The following is a 21043-nucleotide window of genomic DNA, read 5'->3' as shown; positions in this document are numbered from 1 at the left end:
ATTCTTAAGCCAAGCCAGCAGGAAGATTTTCTGACTATTATTTGAAGCCCCGCTCAGAGAGTCTTCGCACCAACTGCTTTCAAATTGTTCCATGACCTTTTACTTACTGAAATTGTGAATCCATCTGTGGCACGAGATTTTAGGAATTCTGCCTTTACTTAATTATGACTCTTCGGTCCTAGAAGTCTGTGATGTGGTGTAATTCCATCAAGAATACAGGAAAGCCAGAAGTGAGTCGCTTTGTTCAAGGAATTCAAAGCAAGGTAGGGGGATGGTGAGCTTCTGTCCAACTTGGGCAAAAGTTAAAACATCCTTGAATTGAATTTGAAGCCATTAACAGTTCAAGACTTGTTGCTCTGGACTCTATAAAGAGGTGATTAACTTTCAGGGAGGGCCTGGTGTTAGACCTTGTGGCTAGATAGATTAATCATTGATGCTATCCACAGCGTGGTTTATTCTCTCGTTACCCAGTGTGGTCCATGGACCAGCAGCGTTAGCATCAGGAAACTTACTAGAAATCTCAGGTGCCACGCCAGGGCTATGGAATTAGAATCTTCATTTAATAAGACCTCAGGTGATGTACTTGCAGTCATACAGATTAAAAATATAGGCTTTGGGGATTTCCCTGGTGGTTCAGTGGTTAAAAATCTGCCTCCCAATGCAGAGAATGAGGTCCCTGGTTGGAGGACTAAGATCCTACATGCTGCAGGCCTACTAAGCCCGCGAAGCAACTACTTTGCCTGTGCTATAAAGCCCAGAACAGACCAAAAAAAAGAGAAGAGTATGGGATTTGGAATCAGATGTATCTGGCTTTAAATCTCAGTTTAGCCATTTAACTACCAAATCTCTTGAACCTGCTTCATGTATAAAACCAATCAGTGGCCCTAGACTTTGGTTTTACCTTAGAACTAGAAAGCTTTCCAAAACCACCATGGCCTGGGCATACTGCAGACCAACTAAATCAGCATCTCTCCCAGGTAGGATCGTGATATCAGAATTTAAAGGCCTCCAGGGGATTCCAGTGTGCAACCAAGGTGGACAGCCACTGATGACTTTGAAGGACAAGGGTGTGGCGGTTGGAACCAATCTTCATGTGTATTCCACTTCTACTGTTTCACATATGAGGACTTAAGTTTCCCTAAGCTTGAGCTCCTCCACCCATGAAATGGCACATGTTAGAAACTCTTTTAAAGGGTTCTGGGCATTGAAGGAATTGACACATGTAGCCACGATGCACAGTGCTCAAAGAGTATTTGTTATTGTTTATACAAGTCCCAGCTTCCTTTGCAGAAAGAACCTAGGAAGCAACATGTGGTTTGTAATCACACAAACGCTGGTCTGTGGTCATGATGGTGGTGCTTCCCCCACCAAGGCTGACTTCCAACAACTTGGCCTCCAAGAGGTTAATGGGTGTTGCCTTTGCTGTTGTAAAAAACATAAGAACCTATTGTTTTTCTTCTTAAATTGGAGAATGAGGTAAAAGTGGCTGGCAAGGAGCTTTCCCAGAATGGGTGAGAGTGAGGTTTACATAAAATGATCCCAACTGTAGGGTCACGGTGGGGTGGGGGCAGGGGCAAGGCAGATCATGCAATGCTTGGAGTTCTGCTTCCCAGAGCTCTGCAAATGGGAAAGCAAGGCCTGGGGAGCTGAGACTTACACACAGTCACATGCAATTTAAGGCCATGAGCAGAAGATGTAAAGTGACCCTCGGTCAGATGGAGAGGAAATAGCCTAGTCGTGAAAAAGGAATTGAACGAAAGGGAAAATAAAGACATTAATACGGCTTTGAACCAAAGAGCTTTTAAAATACTTGTGGCTCTAACCTGCCCAGGAGGTAGATAAGCATGTTCCCTTTAGTTTGTCCTCAAATTCAACCTCTTGTAAGAGGTTAAGAAACACACCCAAGGCTGGAACTGACACTCAGACCTCCCGACTTCCTGGCTTTGGAGCTGGGAGTTCAGCCTCCAACTCCCTTGTCTATCAGGAAAAACATCTGGGTTATAACGCTTGAGGATGGGATATCGAGGGGAAGTGGTGGAAGTTTGGTTCTTTAAGGAACTTTGAGCGAGACTGCAGAAGACCCAGCCAGGCGCCCCGCCCATGGCCTGAGTCACAAGCGCAAATGTTTCTGTGCTTCTTCTATCCTGGACGCTTCCCTTGTATGACCTTCAGGGAACTCTATTTGTCTGAGATGTTGGATGGGAAGAAAGTGGAGACTTCAAAATGTGTGAACACAGATAGGTCGTGAGGCACCATCGCGGTAACAAAGCCTTTCCTTTACACGTTCACCTGTCCGTGATCCCACGAGGCTCCCCTACTGCACTGGCAGATGCCTACTTAAAACAAAGAGAGAGATGGGGGGGAACAGGCAGGACCACAAGGAGAAAAAGCAAGGGGAAGTCATCTTTAAAGGCCAGAAGGTTATAGAAAACATAATAAAATACAACTGTTTCCTTTAAAATTTTTAATGGGCAGGAAATGGTATAGAATAACTGCCAAGTCACATAAATTAATGTTTTGGTTAATGTTTGTGATCCCGGAAAAAGCCCTCTATCGGTTGATGCAAACGGCGGGAGAGTTTTCACTGCCTGCTGCCTGGGTGCATGCTTGGGTGTGGGGCCATGGACCCATCTTCACATGGTCCAGAAAAAGAGACGGCTGCCATGCCTGGCGGGCTTCAGATCACCTTCCACCTCGGGGTTGGGCTCTGGCCTTGCTCTTGAGTGATAGGGATTCTCTGGTAAGGGCCGGTCTGTTTTCACTTTGGTGACCTGCGGAGGGAGGAAGAGGAAAAGGGAAGCTGAGAGTCAGGTGCAGCAGCTGTGACCACAAACACACCTCCCGGGTCTCCTCTCTGCCCCGGCGGCCCCAGCCACTCCTCATCGAAGCCCTAAGCACATCACACTTCACCCTGAATACATACTGAAGCATGCCTACTTTGCGCCATTCCACATGGAAGAAGTTAGGATACAAAAGGGAACAAGATTCACACAGTCCTCGATGCAGGAGCCAGACAGGCCATCCCCAGGGGCTTCCCAGGCAAGTCATGGGGGAGGGGGGCGGGGGCGGGAGGAGCAGGACCTCCATCCACCTGCTGTCCTGCAGGGGCCCCAACTATTTCTGAAGGGGGAGTATTTAGCTCCATCTTGAAGGGTGAGTAGGAGCCAATCAGGAAGGCAGAAAGGAAAAGACCTTCCAAGTAAACCAAGAGTACAAAGAGGGAGGGACGCACGTCCTTAGAACAGCCGAAGGACAGGCGGTGCACCTGGTCCTGTTGTTGAAGGCGACATTATTCCAGCTCAGGCTGACACTCCTCAGAGTCGACCTGCAGGTTCCCTGGGGCCACCAGGCCAACACTGGAAGCACCAGGACTTGAAGCCAGATCCGCCTGCTCCAGGGCCTGTGCTTTTTACATGTCGCAGGACGCTGGGAGGCAGGGGCCAGATGATGAAGGGCGATGAACAATATGCAAAGATGTTTGAATTTTAATCCAGTGGCAACAGATGTTACTGGAGCAAGGAAGAACTTAATCACGTTTGCAGGCCAGGACAGAGCGTGCAAAAGTGAGACTGGAGGTGCTGAGCCCACGGGCCGGGTGAGGGCAGAGCACAGAACTGGGGTCCAAGGGGAGAGGAGGACAGAATTTTATACCCACATTAGCCCACACAAGTCTCCATCAGAAACCCAGGAGAAACTGTTCTCACTGTAAAGATAAGGAAACGGGCCCAGAGAAGCAGAAAGACGGAAGGCCACGGTTATTAACGGTCTTATTATCTAGTGGTCTCCCAAGCCGCCCCGTGTGATACAACCAGATCAATCTTCACAGATGTACAAATTCAAACACCGTTTGTTGTGAACAGAGCTTTCATGGACACAGTCTCACAATTCTTATTATAACCACCCTCCGAGGTATAATTATCTCCAGTCCATAGAAGAGGAGCAGAGATGCTGGCTTGTCTAAGATCAGGACACTGTAAATGTCAGAGCTGGAGCTAGAACTCCAGTTTTCTGACTACAAGTCCAGAATAGTTTTTCATTTGCTTTTAAAACAGTTTTCTCATCTCTCCGCTATAATTAGAGATCACTAATGGTTCCTTGTTGCTTGAAAGAGTATTCCAAATGCCTCCAGCTGGCATTTGAAGCTCCTTTAAGGAATTCAAGATGTCTGTGAAATAAAACTAGAGAAAATAAAAGGGCCCCTTTAAAGGACAAATTACTGTGGAAAGGACAATGAAACAACTTCCTCTTCTGCACCAGACTCAAAACAGAAGGAGCAGAAGCACGTGGTCAAACTAATTACTAGGTAAACGACCTTGGGGATCTGACTGAACTTTCAATTTCCCATCTGTAAACGGGGCCAACAGTAGCTTCCAGGGTTATTAGAATAACACACGTGAAGTGCCTGATGTATGCAGCAGATGCTCCATTAGTTATTTTCAAAATTAATATTATCAGGGCGATGAATTATGGGTGAGAGCATGCAACCCTACCTAGGAAAGCCAGAAACTTCACAGATAGACCCGACCCCTGAGCCGAGATTGGATGAGGAATTCACTGGGAGCACGCAGGAGGGCAGGGACCCGGACGCGTGAGTGAGTGATGCTGAAGTACAGACTCTGTCCAGCGTTATGACCCTTCCTAGAGACTGAACTGAAGTATAACTAAAGCTAGTAATCCTCTTAATGAAATACACTTTGGAAAGAGTTCAGAAAACAATACCTTTTTCTTTTCAAGGTTTTCTTTAAAAGGTATTTAATACAAAGATTCAGGAATAAATATACTTTCTTAACAGCATGATTTGTAAATTCTTTCATGAGACAGAAATGAGAAAAGGCAGTTTTCTTTATTAGATGTAAAAGTTCTACCACTTTCCAACTTAGAATTATCAACTATTCAAAATAACTTGGGAGACTTCCCTGGTGGTCCAGTGTATAAGACTCTGGAGCTTATAAGAGTGTAAAGAGCTCCCATGAGGTACCATTACACGCCAGTCAGGATGGCTGCTATCCAAAAGTCTACAAGCAATAAATGCTGGAGAGGGTGTGGAGAGAAGGGAACCCTCTTACACTCTTGGTGGGAATGCAAACTAATACAGCCGCTATGGAGAACAGTGTGGAGATTTCTTAAAAAACTGGAAACAGAACTGCCATATGACCCAGCAATCCCACTCCTGGGCATATACACCGAGGAAACAAGATCTGAAAGAGACACGTGCACCCCAATGTTCATCGCAGCACTGTTTATAATAGCCAGGACATGGAAGCAACCTAGATGCCCATCAGCAGACTAATGGATAAGGAAGCTGTGGTACATATACACCATGGAATATTACTCAGCCGTTAAAAAGAATTCATTTGAATCAGTTCTAATGAGATGGATGAAACTGGAGCCCATTATACAGAGTGAAGTAAGCCAGAAAGATAAAGACCAATACTGTATACTAACACATATATATGGAATTTAGAAAGATGGTAATGATAACCCTATATGCAAAACAGAAAAAGAGACACAGATGTACAGAACAGACTTTTGAACTCTGTGGGAGAAGGCGAGGGTGGGATGTTTCGAGAGAACAGCATCGAAACATGTATATTACCTAGGGTGAAACAGATCACCAGCCCAGGTTGGATGCATGAGACAAGTGCTCGGGCCTGGTGCACTGGGAAGACCCAGAGGGATCGGGTGGAAAGGGAGGTGGGAGGGGGGATCGGGATGCAGAATACATGTAACTCCATGGCGGATTCATGTCAATGTATGGCAAAAACCACTACAATATTGTAAAGTAATTAGCCTCCAACTAATAAAAATAAATGGAAAAAAAAATCAGTGGAGGCGTCAAAGCTAAAAAAAAAAAAAAAAAAGGCCGGGGCCCAGGTCCAATCCCTGGTCAGGGAACTAGATCCTGCGTGCCGTAACTAAACAATCTTGTGTACTGGAAAGATGATGGAAGATCCGTGTGCCACATTACCAAGACCTGGCACAACCAAAATAAATAAATAATAAATAAAAATATATATTTCTTAAAAAATAAATAAAAATAATTTGCTCACTTTGGATCAGAATATATACACTACTATACATAAAATAGACAACCAACAAGGACCTATTGCTTAGCACAGGGAATTATACTCAGTATACTGTAACAGCATATAATGATGAGAATGTTTTTTAAAAAAAGAATATATATATATTAATGTACATGTATAACTGAATCACTTTACTGTACACCTGAAACTAACACAGCACTGTAAATCAACTATATTTCAATAAAAATTTTTCAAAGTAAAAATAAATAAGTTGTTCACTGCAGTAAAAGAAGGTATCTGAAGTAAAGATTTGCCACATACCAAAAAAATAAAATTGCTAAACCATTCCTCTACTTCTGGCAACAAGCTTAAGACCCAACTATCATCCACAGATGCCACACACAAAGGGAAGGGAACGAACACTAATAATTATGGGCCTGTGTGCCGACACTATGCTGGGGCTTCACATAGCCTCCTTAGCTTAATTCCCACAGAAAAACAGGGACTAATACTGGTCCCATCTTATAACTGTGGTAGGAGAGGAGATGTTTAGCAATTCACTCAAGATCCCAGAGCAATGAAGTCATGAAACTAAGATTCAAACCTACTTTCAGTCTCTTTTCAAACCAGTCTTTCCCGCCATGCCTTGCCACCTATGCTTCCCAGAAGGAATGGGGGAGACAATGCTTAAGAAGCAGGGATGGTTCAGATCACAAAGGGCCATGCGTCTCAGGATACAGAGGGGATGCTCAGTTTTATGAGCAAATAGGAAGCCCCTGTGAAAAGTTGTTTTTTTTTTTTTAATGGAAAGTCATATTTATTTTCCACACAGATCATGCCTACAGTCATCCACCCTGCCCTCCCACAAGCTCCTGTAGCCCAGCTAAGCACTCCCATTCAAGAAATGAGGACAGTGTGAGGATTCAAAATAATATTCGAGGAGATGCTGATCTAAAGAATTGAGGACTGGATAAAGGAAGACAGAGGGCAAAGTGAAGAAAAGAGATGTTCAGGTTCCTTCTAGCTCTGAGGTTTCAACAGATGGTGGTGTTACAGCTGAGACAGGAAATAAAGGAGAAAGTAGGAAAACACGCTTTTAAAACTACAGGCATGACTTAAAAAATCTCAGGTATGCTCCTGAAAAATTAGGCATAACCTCAAACCCATTTCCCCATAATAACCTCAATGTTTTCAACTGACCGAGCACCTTAAACATTTTATCCTCATCTACTCCCTTCTGTTCTTCAGTTAGCTATTAGTAATTAACCAAAAAAAAACCTGCACATGCTGACAGATCTATGGAAAGGAGCATTTCTGTTAAGTAAACTTGGCTGTGGGTAATCATTCCCTAGCTGAGCTGACTGGTCAGTTTGGATCTGTCACATCAGACTTGAACTCACAGAAGACCCTTTCTGGACCTCCTCCTGCCTTTCCCCACCCTCAGTGAGAGACAGACCAGCAGGAAACCATGTTACCTTTGACAGCTCCCCCAGGTCCGGCCGCACCCAGCCCAGTTTATCCAGCACACACTCGTCAAACTGTGCCTGCTGTTTGCGACAGCGACGAAATAGCTGCAGGCCGGAGTAATCAATGCAGGTCCAGTACTCCGTAAAAGGCTCCGCGCAGTGCCGCTTTATCTGCCTGGAAAAGAGGGCTTGGTTAGGAGTGTGTGTGTGTGTGTGTGTCTGTGTGTGTGTGCGCTGGAAAAGAGGGCTTAGTTAGGAGTGTGTGTGTGTGTGTGTGTGCGTGCGCGCGCTGGAAAAGAGGGCTTGGTTAGGAGTGAGTGTGTGTGTGTGTGTGTGTGTGTGTGTGTGTGTGCGCGCGCGCGCGCGCGCACATGCACGCGTGCACCCAGTCATCCTTGTGGACCACAGCCTGCCAGGCCCTTCTGTCCACTGGAATTTTCCAGGCAAGAATACTGGAGAGGGTTGTCATTTCCTACTCCTGACCCAGGGATCAAACCCGCATCTCCTGGGTCTCCTGCACTGACACGCATTTTCTTTTCCACTGCGCCAGCTGGGAAGCCCTTGGTTAGGGGCAGCTCTTTGCAGAACCATGAAAAACAAAAAAGGGGGGAAAAATTTGATACAGACCGCAAACACACAGCCTTGCTTTCTGAAAGGTAGGAGAGTACTCTTACCTCACCTGCAAGGCAACCTGGAGATCCTCAGGTGGAGGACCAATACGTAAAAAAAGATCTGAGGCATACGACCTAATTTCTTTGTACAGCAAAAACAAATGAAAAGAAATGCCAAAAGACTGTCACCTGGGACTCCCCTGTAGTCTAGTGGCTAAGACTCCACGCTCCCAATGCAGGGGGTCCGGATTCAGAACTAGATCCAACGTGCTGCAACTAAGACCCAACACAGCTAAATACATTAATAAATAAATATTTTTAAAACAAAAAAGGTCTAAGGTGTATATATTTTCCTCAGATAACTCCTCACTTGGGACCTATTTATTCCCCTTAGATCCAATTCTAAAGATTACCAGCTTTGAAATTTTAGAAGAGAGGGAGGCATACTCAGAGATGTGGTGCTGACAGAAGTCAGAGGTGACAGACAAAGGAAGAGATAGAATTATAAAAAGCAAATTCACAAATTGACAAGGATCTTCTGATCCTGGGGGTCAATCAGTGTGGAGGCAGACCACCCTCCACACCTCCAAAGCTCAAGGACATCATTCTATTTGTGCACTGAACAAAAACAGAGATTAATTCTTATCATTAATAAGAAAGTTAAACTATATTTGCTCTCTTAAGAAGCAACATAGAATATAATTCATTTTGTGGTCACCAAAAGTGGTTGAAGAAAAAGTAACTTGTGTATGAAAGGGATAAGCCTTCATTATTTTGCAAAATTCCCCTTCTCTTACCATTCAGCATTGCTAGTAATCAAATAAATGCAAATTCAGGCAAGTATAAAATACTGTTATTTTATGTAAAAGGCTATCTATCTGAGGCAGTGGAAGAAGCGTAGAGTGCCTCCTTCCCCTGTTGGAATAATAATGAAGAACTTACTCATCATTTTCCAAGAACCTAGCTACAATGAATGCAGGAATCATAGTTAACATAAGAACTTCAGCAATGGCTGAAGAAAATACAAAAGAAAAACTGGCTTTTCATGCCTGCTCAGTCCCGCTCCTGTAAGGCAACCAATGGATATCAGTTTCTTACACCCTTCCAGGTATTTTGAGAATCCCCTTTGGAGGGTGACAGGAGGTATAACAGGAAGGAAGAAGGAATGTCAAAGCCTAGGGAGCTTTTTGGGGTTATCTGTAGTCTAAAACCTACACTTCTAAGGTACACAAAATTGCACCCCACTAACCTTGACTAAAGGAACCAGGAACTAAAGAGCCTCTTGATGAAGGTGACAGAGGAGAATGAAAAAGCTGGCTTAAAACTCAACATTCAAAAAATGAAGATCATGGCATCTGATCCCATCACTTCATGGCAAACAGATGGGGAAACAATGGAAACAGGGACACACTATTTACCTGCGCTCCAAAATCACTGTGGACAGTGACTGCAGCCAGGAAATCAAAGGAGCTGCTTGCTCCTTGGAAGAAAAGTAATGACAAACCTAGAGAGCATATTAAAAAGCAGAGACATTACTTTGCCTACAAAGGTCCATAGAATCAAAGCCATGGTTTTTCCAGTAGTCACATATGGATGTGAGAGCAGGACAAAAAAAAAAAGGCTGAGCACCAAAGAATTGATGCCTTCGAGCTGTGGTGCTGGGGAAGGCTCTTCAGAGTCCATTGGACAGCAAGATCAAACCAGTCAATCCTAAAGGAAATCAATACTGAATATTCACTGGAAGGACTGATGCTGAAGCTGAAGCTCCAATACTTTGGCCACTTGATGCAAAGAGCCGACTCACTGGAAAAGACCCTGATGCTGGGAAAGACTGAAGGCAGGAGGAGAAGGGGAAGACAGAGGATGAAATGGCTGGATGGCATCACTGAATAATGGACATGAGTTTGAGCAAGCTCTGGGAGATGGTGATGGACAGGGAAGCTTGGCGTGCTGCATGCAGTCCATGGGGTTGCAAAGAGTCAGACACGACTGAGCAACTGGACAAAACCTGGACTTGAGAATCATGCTTGGTAGTGAGCTGGCATGACCAGTTGGAACTTTGGACTCCTCCAATATGCTGTGGCAGAAAGTTAAAGTGAAGTTGCTCAGTCGTGTCCGACTCTGCGACCCCATGGACTGTAGCCTACCAGGATCCTCAGTCCATGGGATTTTCCAGGCAAGAATACTGGAGTGGGTTGCCATTTCCTTCTCCAGGAGATCTTCCCGACCCAGGGATCGAACCTGGGTCTCCCGCATTGTAGGCAGACGCTTTACCATCTGAGCTACCAGGGAGGCCAAGAAGGGTGTAAACCATCACTCTGGTACTGAGGGCTGTGATCTGGATTCTGCTACCCTGGCACCCACATGAACAGATAATTATCTATTAGCTCTTACAGCAGGCAACTTCAGCATACTGGAAGCTCGTGAAATCCAAACATTTCTCACTTATATATACTTTCTTTGAGGCAAAGGAAAAATGCTTTGCCAAAGTTCTTAGAAAATAAAAAGCTTTCAAATAAATACACATTATACCTTATTAGCAATCAAATGAATACAAATTCAAACAGTAGTAAAATACCATTTTGTACCTATCTAATATTTAAATCAAATGCAATGCTGATGAAGGATACCAGAATACAGTGCTGAGTACAGCATAAACTGAATATGAATGAACACTTAACCCAACTTCAAAAGACAGGGCAACTGTAATTCAAGAGCCATAAAACATGTTCAAAGCCTTTAAAAGAATAATCTCATTGCTGGGAAATATATGCCAATGAATCAATTAAAAAATGAAAATGATCTCTACACAAATGTAACCACTGCAGATTTATCCAAAACAATCAAAAACGGAAATCAACAATGATGTTTAGTAACAAGAATCATGAGGTACATTATGGCTGGTTTATCTACCAGTGGAATATTAGACAGCCATTAAAAATGATGATCACAAAGAAGGAGCAACTTGAAAGAATGTTTCCAATAGTTTCAAGAGAAAAATGAGTATTTCCAATGAATACACACACTATGACTTTAAGTACAAAAATATCTCTGCATGTGGACAAAGATAGCAAAAGCAAGAAAGAAGGAAAACAGCTATTGTGTGAACAGTTCTTACGTCACTGTAGGGGACATCTGTTCGTTTGTCTAGCCAGCAGTCATTCCCCATTCTTCTGGAACATCCTTCGAATTCTCCTTTGGGGAACAACCCCTCCCTATGGCTTGGCAATGTGATTCAGATGAGTCAGTCTACTCCCCACTTAAGGCAAGGCCTGACCAGTCACAGTATTTTATCTCTCAAAACCTAACTGATTCAGAGACACGTACATGAAGTCGATCAGCCAGGACAACGAGACTCAGTTCCACGGACCCCAGCTCATGCTACTGGTTGGCACTCCGTCTGGGTCTGCTAAGTAAGGAGCCTAGAAGCTTGGAGTGGCTGGAGGCCATTTCTGCTACAGCAAGGAAGTCTCTCAAAATGAGTTTGATAGAGAATAGCAGAACTAAGAAACTGAGGGGAGAAGAGGTGACGCAAAAAGACACCAAGTAGTTACGAAATTATTTAAGCCCTTGGATCCAGCCCTGCCTGATGCCAATCCTATTTCTGGACTTGACACTTAACATGAGTCAACTCCCTATGAATTCAGTTTCTGTCCCTTTGAGTTTTGGCTAATACGGTTGTTAAAACATTTTTCTACAATTACAATTTGGACTTTTTCTACTTATAGTACTAAGTATAGTGGCCTATCTAAACATTTGACTCTAAACACACCTTCCTTTTCATCATAACTGTGTGTCCTGCACTTATAATAATGATAACAAACTAGTGAATGCCTGATAGCTAGCAAGCACTGTTCTAAGTTGCTTTTATGTGCCTTTTCAAATTTCTCACAACAATCATATATGACAGGTATTACTCTAGTTTGGAAATTGTGATTCACAGAGATTAAAGAAGGTGCTAATATTCACAATAGACACGACATGGAAAACAACCTAAATGTCCATCAACAGATGAACAGATAAAGATGTGGGGTGCGTGAGTGTGTGTGTGTGTATACACAATGGAATCCTGCATGCTAAGTTGCTTCAGTTGTGTCCGACTCTTTGCGACCCCATGGACTGCAGCTCATCAGGCTCCTCTGTCCATGGGATTCTCCAAGCAAGAATGCGGGACTGTGCTGCCATGCCCTCTTCCAGGGGATCTTCCTGACCCAGGGATTGAACCCACATCCCTTATGTCTCCTGCAATGACAGGTGGGTTCTTTACCACTAGTACCACCGGGGAAGCCCGTACAATGGAATCCTACTGCTGCTGCTGCTAAGTCACTTCAGTCGTGTCCGACTCTGTGCAACCCCACAGACGGCAGCCCACCAGGCTCCCCCATCCCTGGGATTCTCCAGGCAAGAACACTGGAGTGGGATGACAATGGAATCCTACTCAGTCATAAAAGAGAATGAAATAATGCCATTTGCAATAACACAAAGAGAGACCTAGAGATTAAACTAAGTGACGTCAGACAGACAGAGACAAATACTGTATGATATCACTTGTATGCAGGATCTGAAATACAGTGTTTTAGATGTGTCCACAAATGAACACATCTATGAAACAGACTCACAGACATAGAAATGCAAGTTATTATATATGGGATGGATAAAAAACAAGATACTACTGTATAGCACAGGGAACTATAGTCAATATTCTGTGATAAACTATAACAGAAAAGAAGATTAAAAAAAGAACACATATATGTATAACTGTGCTGGACGGCAGAAATCAGTAACATTGTATAATGTCACACTAACAGTGTAAATCAACTCAACTTCAAAAAAAATTAAAAAAGAAAAAGAACATATAATAACAAATAATACAAACAAATAACAAAAATAAGTATCATTTATTGTGAGCTTTACAGTGGTCTATCTGATTGCAAAGCCTTCTATTTCCTACCAGAATTAGTAAAACTATCCTTCCACCTAACTGAGCTGGAAGTTCACCAAGATAACACACACCTTGATGTTTCAACCCACCAGCACTTAGGTGAAAAGATCGTACCTGAAGAACTCCAGGGCACACTGGTTGACAAGCTTGCCTTCCTCTAAGCACCGCCGGGGGTCCTTCTCTTCCCACCGGCACAGCATGAACTCCTTGTTGGGCTTGTCGCACTGAGCGCCATAGTGATGGGCCGCAGCCTTCAGCACAGACGAACTGACTTTCACCTGGGGAGAGGGACGGGGGAGAAGGGCCACAGATTCGTGACCAAACACCAGGTCCTCAGCCTCACCTTGAGATCAAGACAGAGGGAACAGGAAGGTAGCCTTGTTCTGACTTGGCCCAGAAAACTAAAGATAGGGACTCCCGTAACAATCCCTTAGGATCCATGGCACTTCAAAGACCACAGAGCTCTTTCATGCGTGTGATTTTCACACCTTTGTGATAATCTCATCAGGCTGATATCAACAACTCCCACTTTAGACATAAGGGAACGGCAGCCCCCAAAGAATCCTTAGATCTTTGTGAGACAGAAAGTGGAACTCTGCAGGGAGATGGAGGCTTCGGGGATGTAAGGGAAGGAACTAACCCTGAGGAGCGTTGGATGAGTCTCCTTTCCAAGAATAAAAGTGGAAAGACATGTAAAATTTCCAGAAGATGACAGAATCACAGATTAGAGACCGCAAGAGACCAGTAAGAGCCTATAGTCCAGCAAGTTATTAAGAATAAAGTACTGCATTTGCGGACTTTGTCAAGTTTAGAGTGTATTCAAGGCAGCCATTCCTACAGCTACCCCAGTCTCCTCACTCGCAGCCCAGCAGTTTCTCAAGAAGCACAGAGTGGCCGCAGCCAGCTCACCATACAGCCCAGAGCCTGCCTAGCAGCTGCTGCAGAGGGGGTCCCGCTGGCCTCTTTTCCGTACCACCTCTTCCGGTACCAGTACCACGGCAGTTTTAATTACTGTTTGTTGTCTGGGAAGACCCTCCTCCTCACCAGCCCTCCTTTACAAAACTGGTCCAGCTGTTCTTACAGATGAACACCCCTCCCCCGATAGTTTGCATTGCAATCGTGCTAAGTCTAGTTATATATCAAATTAGACTGGAAAGGGCACTTTTACAATACTGGGTCTCTGCTCACATTTTATCTCCCCAGAGAGTCTCTCCCTGATCATCTTAGATAAGCTAGCCCCAGCAGTCACTCGATCTGTGACCACTGGAAGGTAAGCTTCAAGACAGCAGGGGTTTTGTTTTCAACAGAGGTCCACTACTGTAAAGATGTCCATTCTCCCTAAATTCTAATTAAGGTGATATTTACCATGGTCCACCAAGCACCCAAAACAGTGCTGAGCAGAAGGAGCTGTTACAAATGAGAACAAGACAGGGTAAAACGAGGCATTAAATACTTGGCTTGTGATGGCAGCTGGGGAACAAGAGCAGAAAGAGAAACTGGGAGGCGGGGGGCAGGTTTTCTGGCCATGGGAAGGAAACCCCTGACACAGAGGCCTGGAGAGGATAGGGTGGAGAGACTGGGTTTGTGTGGCTGAAGGAGGAAGTGTGGACCAGGAGTGGGGAGATGAGGCTGGTGCAGCCAGGGGGCTGGTTGAGTAGGAGGGGCTCTCTGAGCTGGCTTTTACACCTGGTGCATAGCACTCACCCCAGCAAGGGATGTAATAGTTACAGGAGAGGTTAAGACTATCTGGACAATGCCTTCTCATCCAGAACATAGTTATCAGTATGTCTCTCCAGTTAGCTCATCCTCATTTCCCTTGGTTAAAATTAGTTTCCCATACAGAAATCTTGCATGTTTCTTATTTATTTCTCAGTGTTCTCATATTTTGGATACGCTCTAGATAGGTTATACTTCCCTTACATTTTCAAGTTAGTTATTGCTAGTCTGTACACTGTATCTTCTCTACAGCCATAGTTCACTAACTCTCTTAAGTTTTGATGGGAAATTCAAGGGGATTAACAGAAAAGCTTCCATGTACAAATAAAAACTGCCTCCCTTCTTCTCTGATGTGCTTAGTCGCTCAGTCATGTCTGACTCTTTGCGACCCCAGGGACGGTAGCCTGCCAGGCTCCTCTGTCCATGGGGATTCTCCAGGCAAGAAAACTGGAGTACGTTGCCATGCCCTCCTCCAGGAGATGTTCCCCACCCAGGGATCGAACCCAGGTCTCCCACATTGCAGTTGGATTCTTTACGGTCTGAGCCCCCAGGGAAGCCCTCCTCTCTGATACTTCTTTTCCTTCCTCTTCTCTTTTCCTCTCTTAATGCTCTGACCAGAACTTCCAGGATGATACAGACAAACAGCAATGACGGCAGGCTTCCCTGCTTTGTCCCCAACTTTTAGATAGTTTGGTATGATAAGGGCTGTTGGTGTCTGGGATATACTTGCCTACATGTTCCTCATTAGGGAAGTTTCTTTCTAATCATGACTGGCTTTGTTTCACTGCTGATTCCTCCACCAGGAAAGACTGAAATTTTCAGATTTCTTTTTCATTAATCTATACATGTCATGTAGAGCATTAACAGATTTTCTAAAATTGATCCAGTGTACTAGAATAAAATCTAGTCTGTCCTCATACATTATGCCTTAAGATACCACTGGATTTGACTTGTAAATATTTATCAAGAATTTTTGCATGAAAATAATTTTATAATATTTATAATAATAAAATTTTTATTTCATTTTTTACAAATTTCACACAGCCTAGGTTATTATTATTTTTAATAAGACCAAAGACAAGAAAAGATAATTCATCTACACACTATGGGAAGAGAATAAAGTTATGGTTGTGACTACTATTACATGGGCTTTCCTGGTGGCTCAGATGCAATGAAAGAGACCTGGGTTTGATCCCTGGGTTGGGAAGATCCCCTGGAGAAGAGAATGGCTACCCACTCCAGTATTCTTGCCTGGAGAATCCCATGGACAGAGGAGTCTGGAGGGCTACAGCCTATGAGGTCCAAGAGTCAGACATGACTGAGCGGGCGACTAACACTACACTAATATTACAACCGTTAAAATCATCAAAGCAGAGATGAATTTAGGATGGAAGTGAAATTTGCCATGACAATTCTAATAAGCTCGTTTGCACATCTGTTAAAATTTTGTATTCCAGTTTTTGATAACAGTTTATTTCAGTTAGTTGAGTGGTACATGCTTGCTTGCTATATTACCTATAGAGAGCTGGGAGACTAAAAATCAAGACACTATTTTTAAAGCCTAATATATTTTCTAAATTAAGTTAGCTATACTGATTTCCTTGTTGAATGCCTTAGAACATCTTTAAATGGCATATTTAATTACTCCGATGCTTCCACACCTACCATGCCACCAAAAGTCTATGGCTTTCTTTGCTTTACTTCCTTACAAATGTCTTATCCCAGTCTAGGTATGCCCATGCTGCTGAGCACATGATAGATGCCCTGTCACAGGGAAATCAAGGCTGAGAACTCACTGAACTCATTTCCTGAGGAAGAGGACCCACGTGCTCCAGATGGCACGGCACGTCAGTGGCAAGCACAGAACTGGCAAGAGAGACTGCGACCTCCCATCAGGCCACGTGCCACTGCATCACGACCACTGACGTCGCCAACAGCCCTCACCTGCTTCTTCACTAAGACTGATTTGAGTTCCAGCAGAAACCACATCCCTGCACAGCTGCTTACGGTGAATACCCTCTCAGATCCATTCAGCTCCCTTTGTCTCAAAAGATCACAAAATTTCAACGCCCTTCCTTATCTATCCCCATAACAGCCTCACTGCACACCAGGTTTATACAGTCTGCAGGTGTGAAAAGGGGGGCAGAACAAGTCCCATGATCTACAAGCAACCTTCTAGCCCTATTCTCTCTTCCTTACACCCTATCTGCACCCTTTTTTTTTTCTTTTCGGAGTACTTAATTTATACTAGGCTTTGTATTTTGCTTATTTTACATAAAATGAAGGATGACAGTACTCAGCTGATGGAACTGCTGTGAGGCTTAAGTGAGTCAATACACATAAAAATATTATGAAGTGCCTAGCGCATAGAAGTACATCATAAATAAGTTCAGTTCAGTCGCTTAGTCGTGTCTGGCTCTTTGCGACCCCATGGACTGCAGCACACCAGGCTTCCCTGTCCTTCACCAACTCCCAGAGCTTGATCAAACTCATGTCCATTGAGTTGGTGATGCCATTCAACCATCTCATCCTCTGTCATCCCCTTCTCCTCCTGCCTTCAATCTTGCCCAGCATCAGGGTCTTTTCCAATGAGTCAGTTCTTCATATCAGGTGGCCAAAAAGTATTGGAGTTTCAGCTTCAGCATCAGTCCTTCCAATGAATTCTTAGGACTAACTTCCTTTAGGATTGACTGGCTGATCTCCTTGCAGTCCAAGAGACTCTCAAGAGTATTCTCCAGCACCACAGTTCAAAAGCATGAATTCTTCAGCACTCAGCTTTCTTTACAGTCCAACTCTCACATCCATACATGACTACTGGAAAAACCATAGCTTTGACCAGATGGACCTTTGAAGGCAAAGTAATGTCTCTGCTTTTTAATATGCTGTCTAGGTTGGTCATAGCTTTTCTTCCAAGGAGAAGCATCTTTTAATTTCATGGCTGCAGTCACCATCTGCCGTGATTTTGGAGCCCCCCAAAATAAAGTCTCTCACTGTTTCCATTGTTTCCCCATCTATTTGCCATGAAGTGATGGGACTGGATACCATGATCTTAGTTTTCTGAATGTTGCGTTTTAAGCCAACCTTTTCACTCTCCTCTTTCACTTTCATCAAGAGACTCTTTATTTCTTTGCTTTCTGCCATAAGGGTGGTGTCAGCTACGTATCTGAGGTTATTGATATTTCTCCCGGCAATCTTGATTCCATCTTGTGTTTCATCCAGCCTGGCATTTCACATGATGTACTCTGCATGTAAGCAGGATGACAATATACAGCCTTGACATATTCCTTTCCCAATTTGGAACTAGTCTGCTGTTCCATATCTAGTTCTAACTGTTGCTTCCTGACCTGCATCCATATTTCTCAGGAGACATCATAAATACGGACTGTTATTTTGATTCAAAATGGTCAATGTGACCAAAGAGTTTCCTGCCCAAAGCTTCTGACTAGTTGACCATAGGCATGTGTCATTAACTCCAAGGTCAATGAGGTCCAAAATAGGTTTAACTTGCTTCTCAAACCCACCGCTTCTGGCTCCCTCAGTCCTATTGTCAGGGTGCAAATGTGACATTGATTCCTCAACCTTTCTTGCCTCTGCTATCTAAGTCATTGCTAAGTCTGATCAATCCTAGATAAACATGTTCTTTCCTCTCTGTAAGCACAGTCACCAATCATATTGGGGTCAATAATATCTTCCTCAGTTATTTCAACAGCCACCAAGACTGGTCCCCTTGCTCTTCTTATTCCTCTCTTTCAATCATTCTTCACAGCACTGCTGTCCTAAAAGACAATTCTTATGTTACTCTGCTATTAAATATGCAACAAAACACTTGAAGGATTCACGCTGAACAGCAGACTAAAGCCTAAGTTTCTCACAAGGTATTCAAAGACTTCTGGATCCCAACTATCCTTCTGCCTTCTCAACGCACCAGACTTCAAAAAAGTACTGGCTGTTCTCTAGCACCCAGAACTCACTGTTCCCAGACCTGTCTTTTGGTCCCACCTGCCTACCTTTCAGATCCTGTCTCATTTAGAAAGATCTTCTCTCCATCTCTGCCTAGAAATACCATCCTGCAAATGCCATTTAGCCAAGTTTCACATTATGCCCAAGAAGTTTTCTGTTCCCTTCACTGCCTCAGAGGATTAGACAGCTGGAAGCACTTCATTTTACAAATAAAATAACTGTGTCTGCAAACGCGAAAACTGATTAATCAAGGTAACTGAATGGCTAGGCCTAGAATTTAAATACAACTTCAAATCCTCTCTCTTTTTTTTTTTTTGGCCCTGCCTTCCAGCAGGCGGGATCTCAGTTCCCCATCCAAGGATGGAACCCAAGACCTTTGTAGTGGAAGTGCAGAGTTCTAACCAGTGGACCACCAGGAAGTCCCCTACTCTCTTCTTAAATCATCCTTGCCCTCGTCCATAGCATTTAATCATATTTTGTCCTGCATTTTGATTATTTATGCAATTATCTGTTTCTCAATTCAACTGTGTGAACTCTAATGGCAAATTTATTCCAGAAATAGAATACGTCCAAGAAACAGAACCTCAGATGACTGTTGAACCAAATTAGAGTGCCAATGAAGAAACAGAAACTCAAAGTCTTAACCCAGATTCACAATGGGGTAAGAAATAAACGGACTGCTGGCAGTACCCACTCCCCCACCTTTTAGTAAATGTCACTTTATTTAAAAGTTTCCAAACACAGCTAAAAATCCTTTCATCCAAGGAAAATAATAGTTGCCATTCTTACAGGCATATAGGATGAAATGAAGTAATCTAGGTAAAATACTTAATATTGGACCTGTGATACAATTTTTGGCATGCAATTTTTCATCTTCCTCTTTCTCCTCCAATGTAGCCTGATTATCCAGTCCTGCTCTGACACTTCCTTGCCTAAAAATCTTCCACATCTCCCCATCACCTCACCTACAGGATCCAAAGCCCAAATTGCTCAGTCTGGCCCTGTGAAAGTCACTACCCAGCCCTACCTCAGCCCCAGGTACCTCTCCAGGCTCGGCCATTGTTGCTTTCCACCAAGAGTCACAGCAAACAGCAAAACACAAAATCCTGCTAAGCCTTCTCGATCTTCTGAGCTTTTGCCCCTAACATGGTCATTTAAAAGTATGGTTTTAAAATTCAGACCTGGGTTCATATTGTAGCTCTACGGCGTGAGGTGTGACCATGGGCAAATCACTTTTCTCAGGACCGTATCTATAACATGGAGAGATCAATTATATCCTCACCTGGCTGGGAGGAGTCTATGAGTTAATGTCTGTTGTTAGCATCCTGTCTGAGTCTAGTGTTTGCTATAATTAGTATTATCGGTCTTCACTTCTCATATAGCTCTAATGACACTGTACTGTAACTGTACTGTTTCCCTATTAGATTATAAACTCTATGAGGTCAGGGTCTATCTCGTTTTCCAGTGTATATGCATATGGTAATTATTCACATGACAGCTCTTGAGTAAATGAATGCTTTAAATGTTCTTTTACCAAACACTTTCCCAGGCTGTTAGCAAATTCGCCTCCAATACTATCTCCTTTTTCTGCGGCTTTCGAGCTCCACTCCAATGCACTCTGCAGCGACAATGCTACTTTAAGGTGACTGTCTCTCTCCCTCGACTGTTAGCACCCAGGGCTGTACACTCACTTCGTAGAGACGTTTGAGTACCAAGTGACATGAAGTAAAAGGACCCTGGTTGGTGCTTAATAAGAAATACCACTATTATTCACGTAAAGAAGAAGCAGATTGCTGCCGGAAAGCGGAGAGTTCTCGAGCTACTGAAGGATGGGTCTCCCCGAGACGTCCCGAGGGTCAACCTGTGTACAAGCTGAGGGCATGGGGTTGGGATGCGGGGCCCGGGGCCAGGGTCCGCTGAGTGCAAGCCCGGCTGGGCCTAGGCCCGGGAAGCTGCAGCCCTGTGCCCCGCTTGCCTTCCTCCAGACGAGTCTCACCTCCTGCACTTTCAGATCCTCCAGAGTGGGCAGCTCCACTATCCCCGGCATGATGGCTGCAGCCGCGACCCCAAGGAGGTGCCAGCTGCCGCGTCTCCCCCGTCTCCTTGAACTCCCCTTCCGACCGCCGAGGGCCACCTAGCGTCTGCGCATGCGCAGCGGCGGCAGCACGCAGGCGCACTGCTCTACCCAACCGCGAGCCACGGAGCCTGCGCAAAGCCAGGAAGCTCCTGGAGCCTGGGGGCGGGGCGTCTCCTCGGCCCCGCCCATCCCTCCTGGTTGTCATGGTGAGGCAGGATACACTGAGACTCCGATGTCCCAAAGAC

General features: G+C 44.2%; 1 protein-coding gene across 1 annotated transcript; it reads right to left on the bottom strand.

The window, feature by feature from the left end:
* Positions 1-2449: 2449 nt before the first annotated feature.
* NDUFA8 (NADH:ubiquinone oxidoreductase subunit A8) lies at positions 2450-20873 on the bottom strand. Its single transcript, XM_061154739.1, has 4 exons — positions 20718-20873; positions 13160-13323; positions 7502-7667; positions 2450-2771 (listed from the first exon to the last, which is right to left on the bottom strand). The coding sequence occupies exons 1-4, from the start codon at positions 20766-20768 to the stop codon at positions 2634-2636; spliced, it is 519 nt and encodes a 172-aa protein (XP_061010722.1). The 5' UTR covers positions 20769-20873; the 3' UTR covers positions 2450-2633.
* Between the last annotated feature and the right edge of the window lie 170 nt (positions 20874-21043).

Source organism: Dama dama, chromosome 11 (assembly GCF_033118175.1).
Source record: "Dama dama isolate Ldn47 chromosome 11, ASM3311817v1, whole genome shotgun sequence".
Classification (NCBI taxonomy): Eukaryota; Metazoa; Chordata; class Mammalia; order Artiodactyla; family Cervidae; genus Dama; species Dama dama.
The sequence above is the reverse complement of the archived record's forward strand: the minus strand, read 5'-3'. Positions and strand labels throughout refer to the sequence as shown.

What these genes read in the sequence shown, in the direction of transcription:
- NDUFA8 (XM_061154739.1), bottom strand. Translation starts at nt 20,768, where the DNA reads ATGCCGGGGATAGTGGAGCTGCCCACTCTGGAGGATCTGAAAGTGCAG. An exon ending in AGGATCTGAAAGTGCAGGAG is followed by an intron (nt 13,324 to 20,717) that starts GTGAGACTCGTC and finishes CCCTCTCCCCAG; the next exon opens with GTGAAAGTCAGTTCGTCTGT. An exon ending in TGTGCCCTGGAGTTCTTCAG is followed by an intron (nt 7,668 to 13,159) that starts GTACGATCTTTT and finishes CCTCTTTTCCAG; the next exon opens with GCAGATAAAGCGGCACTGCG.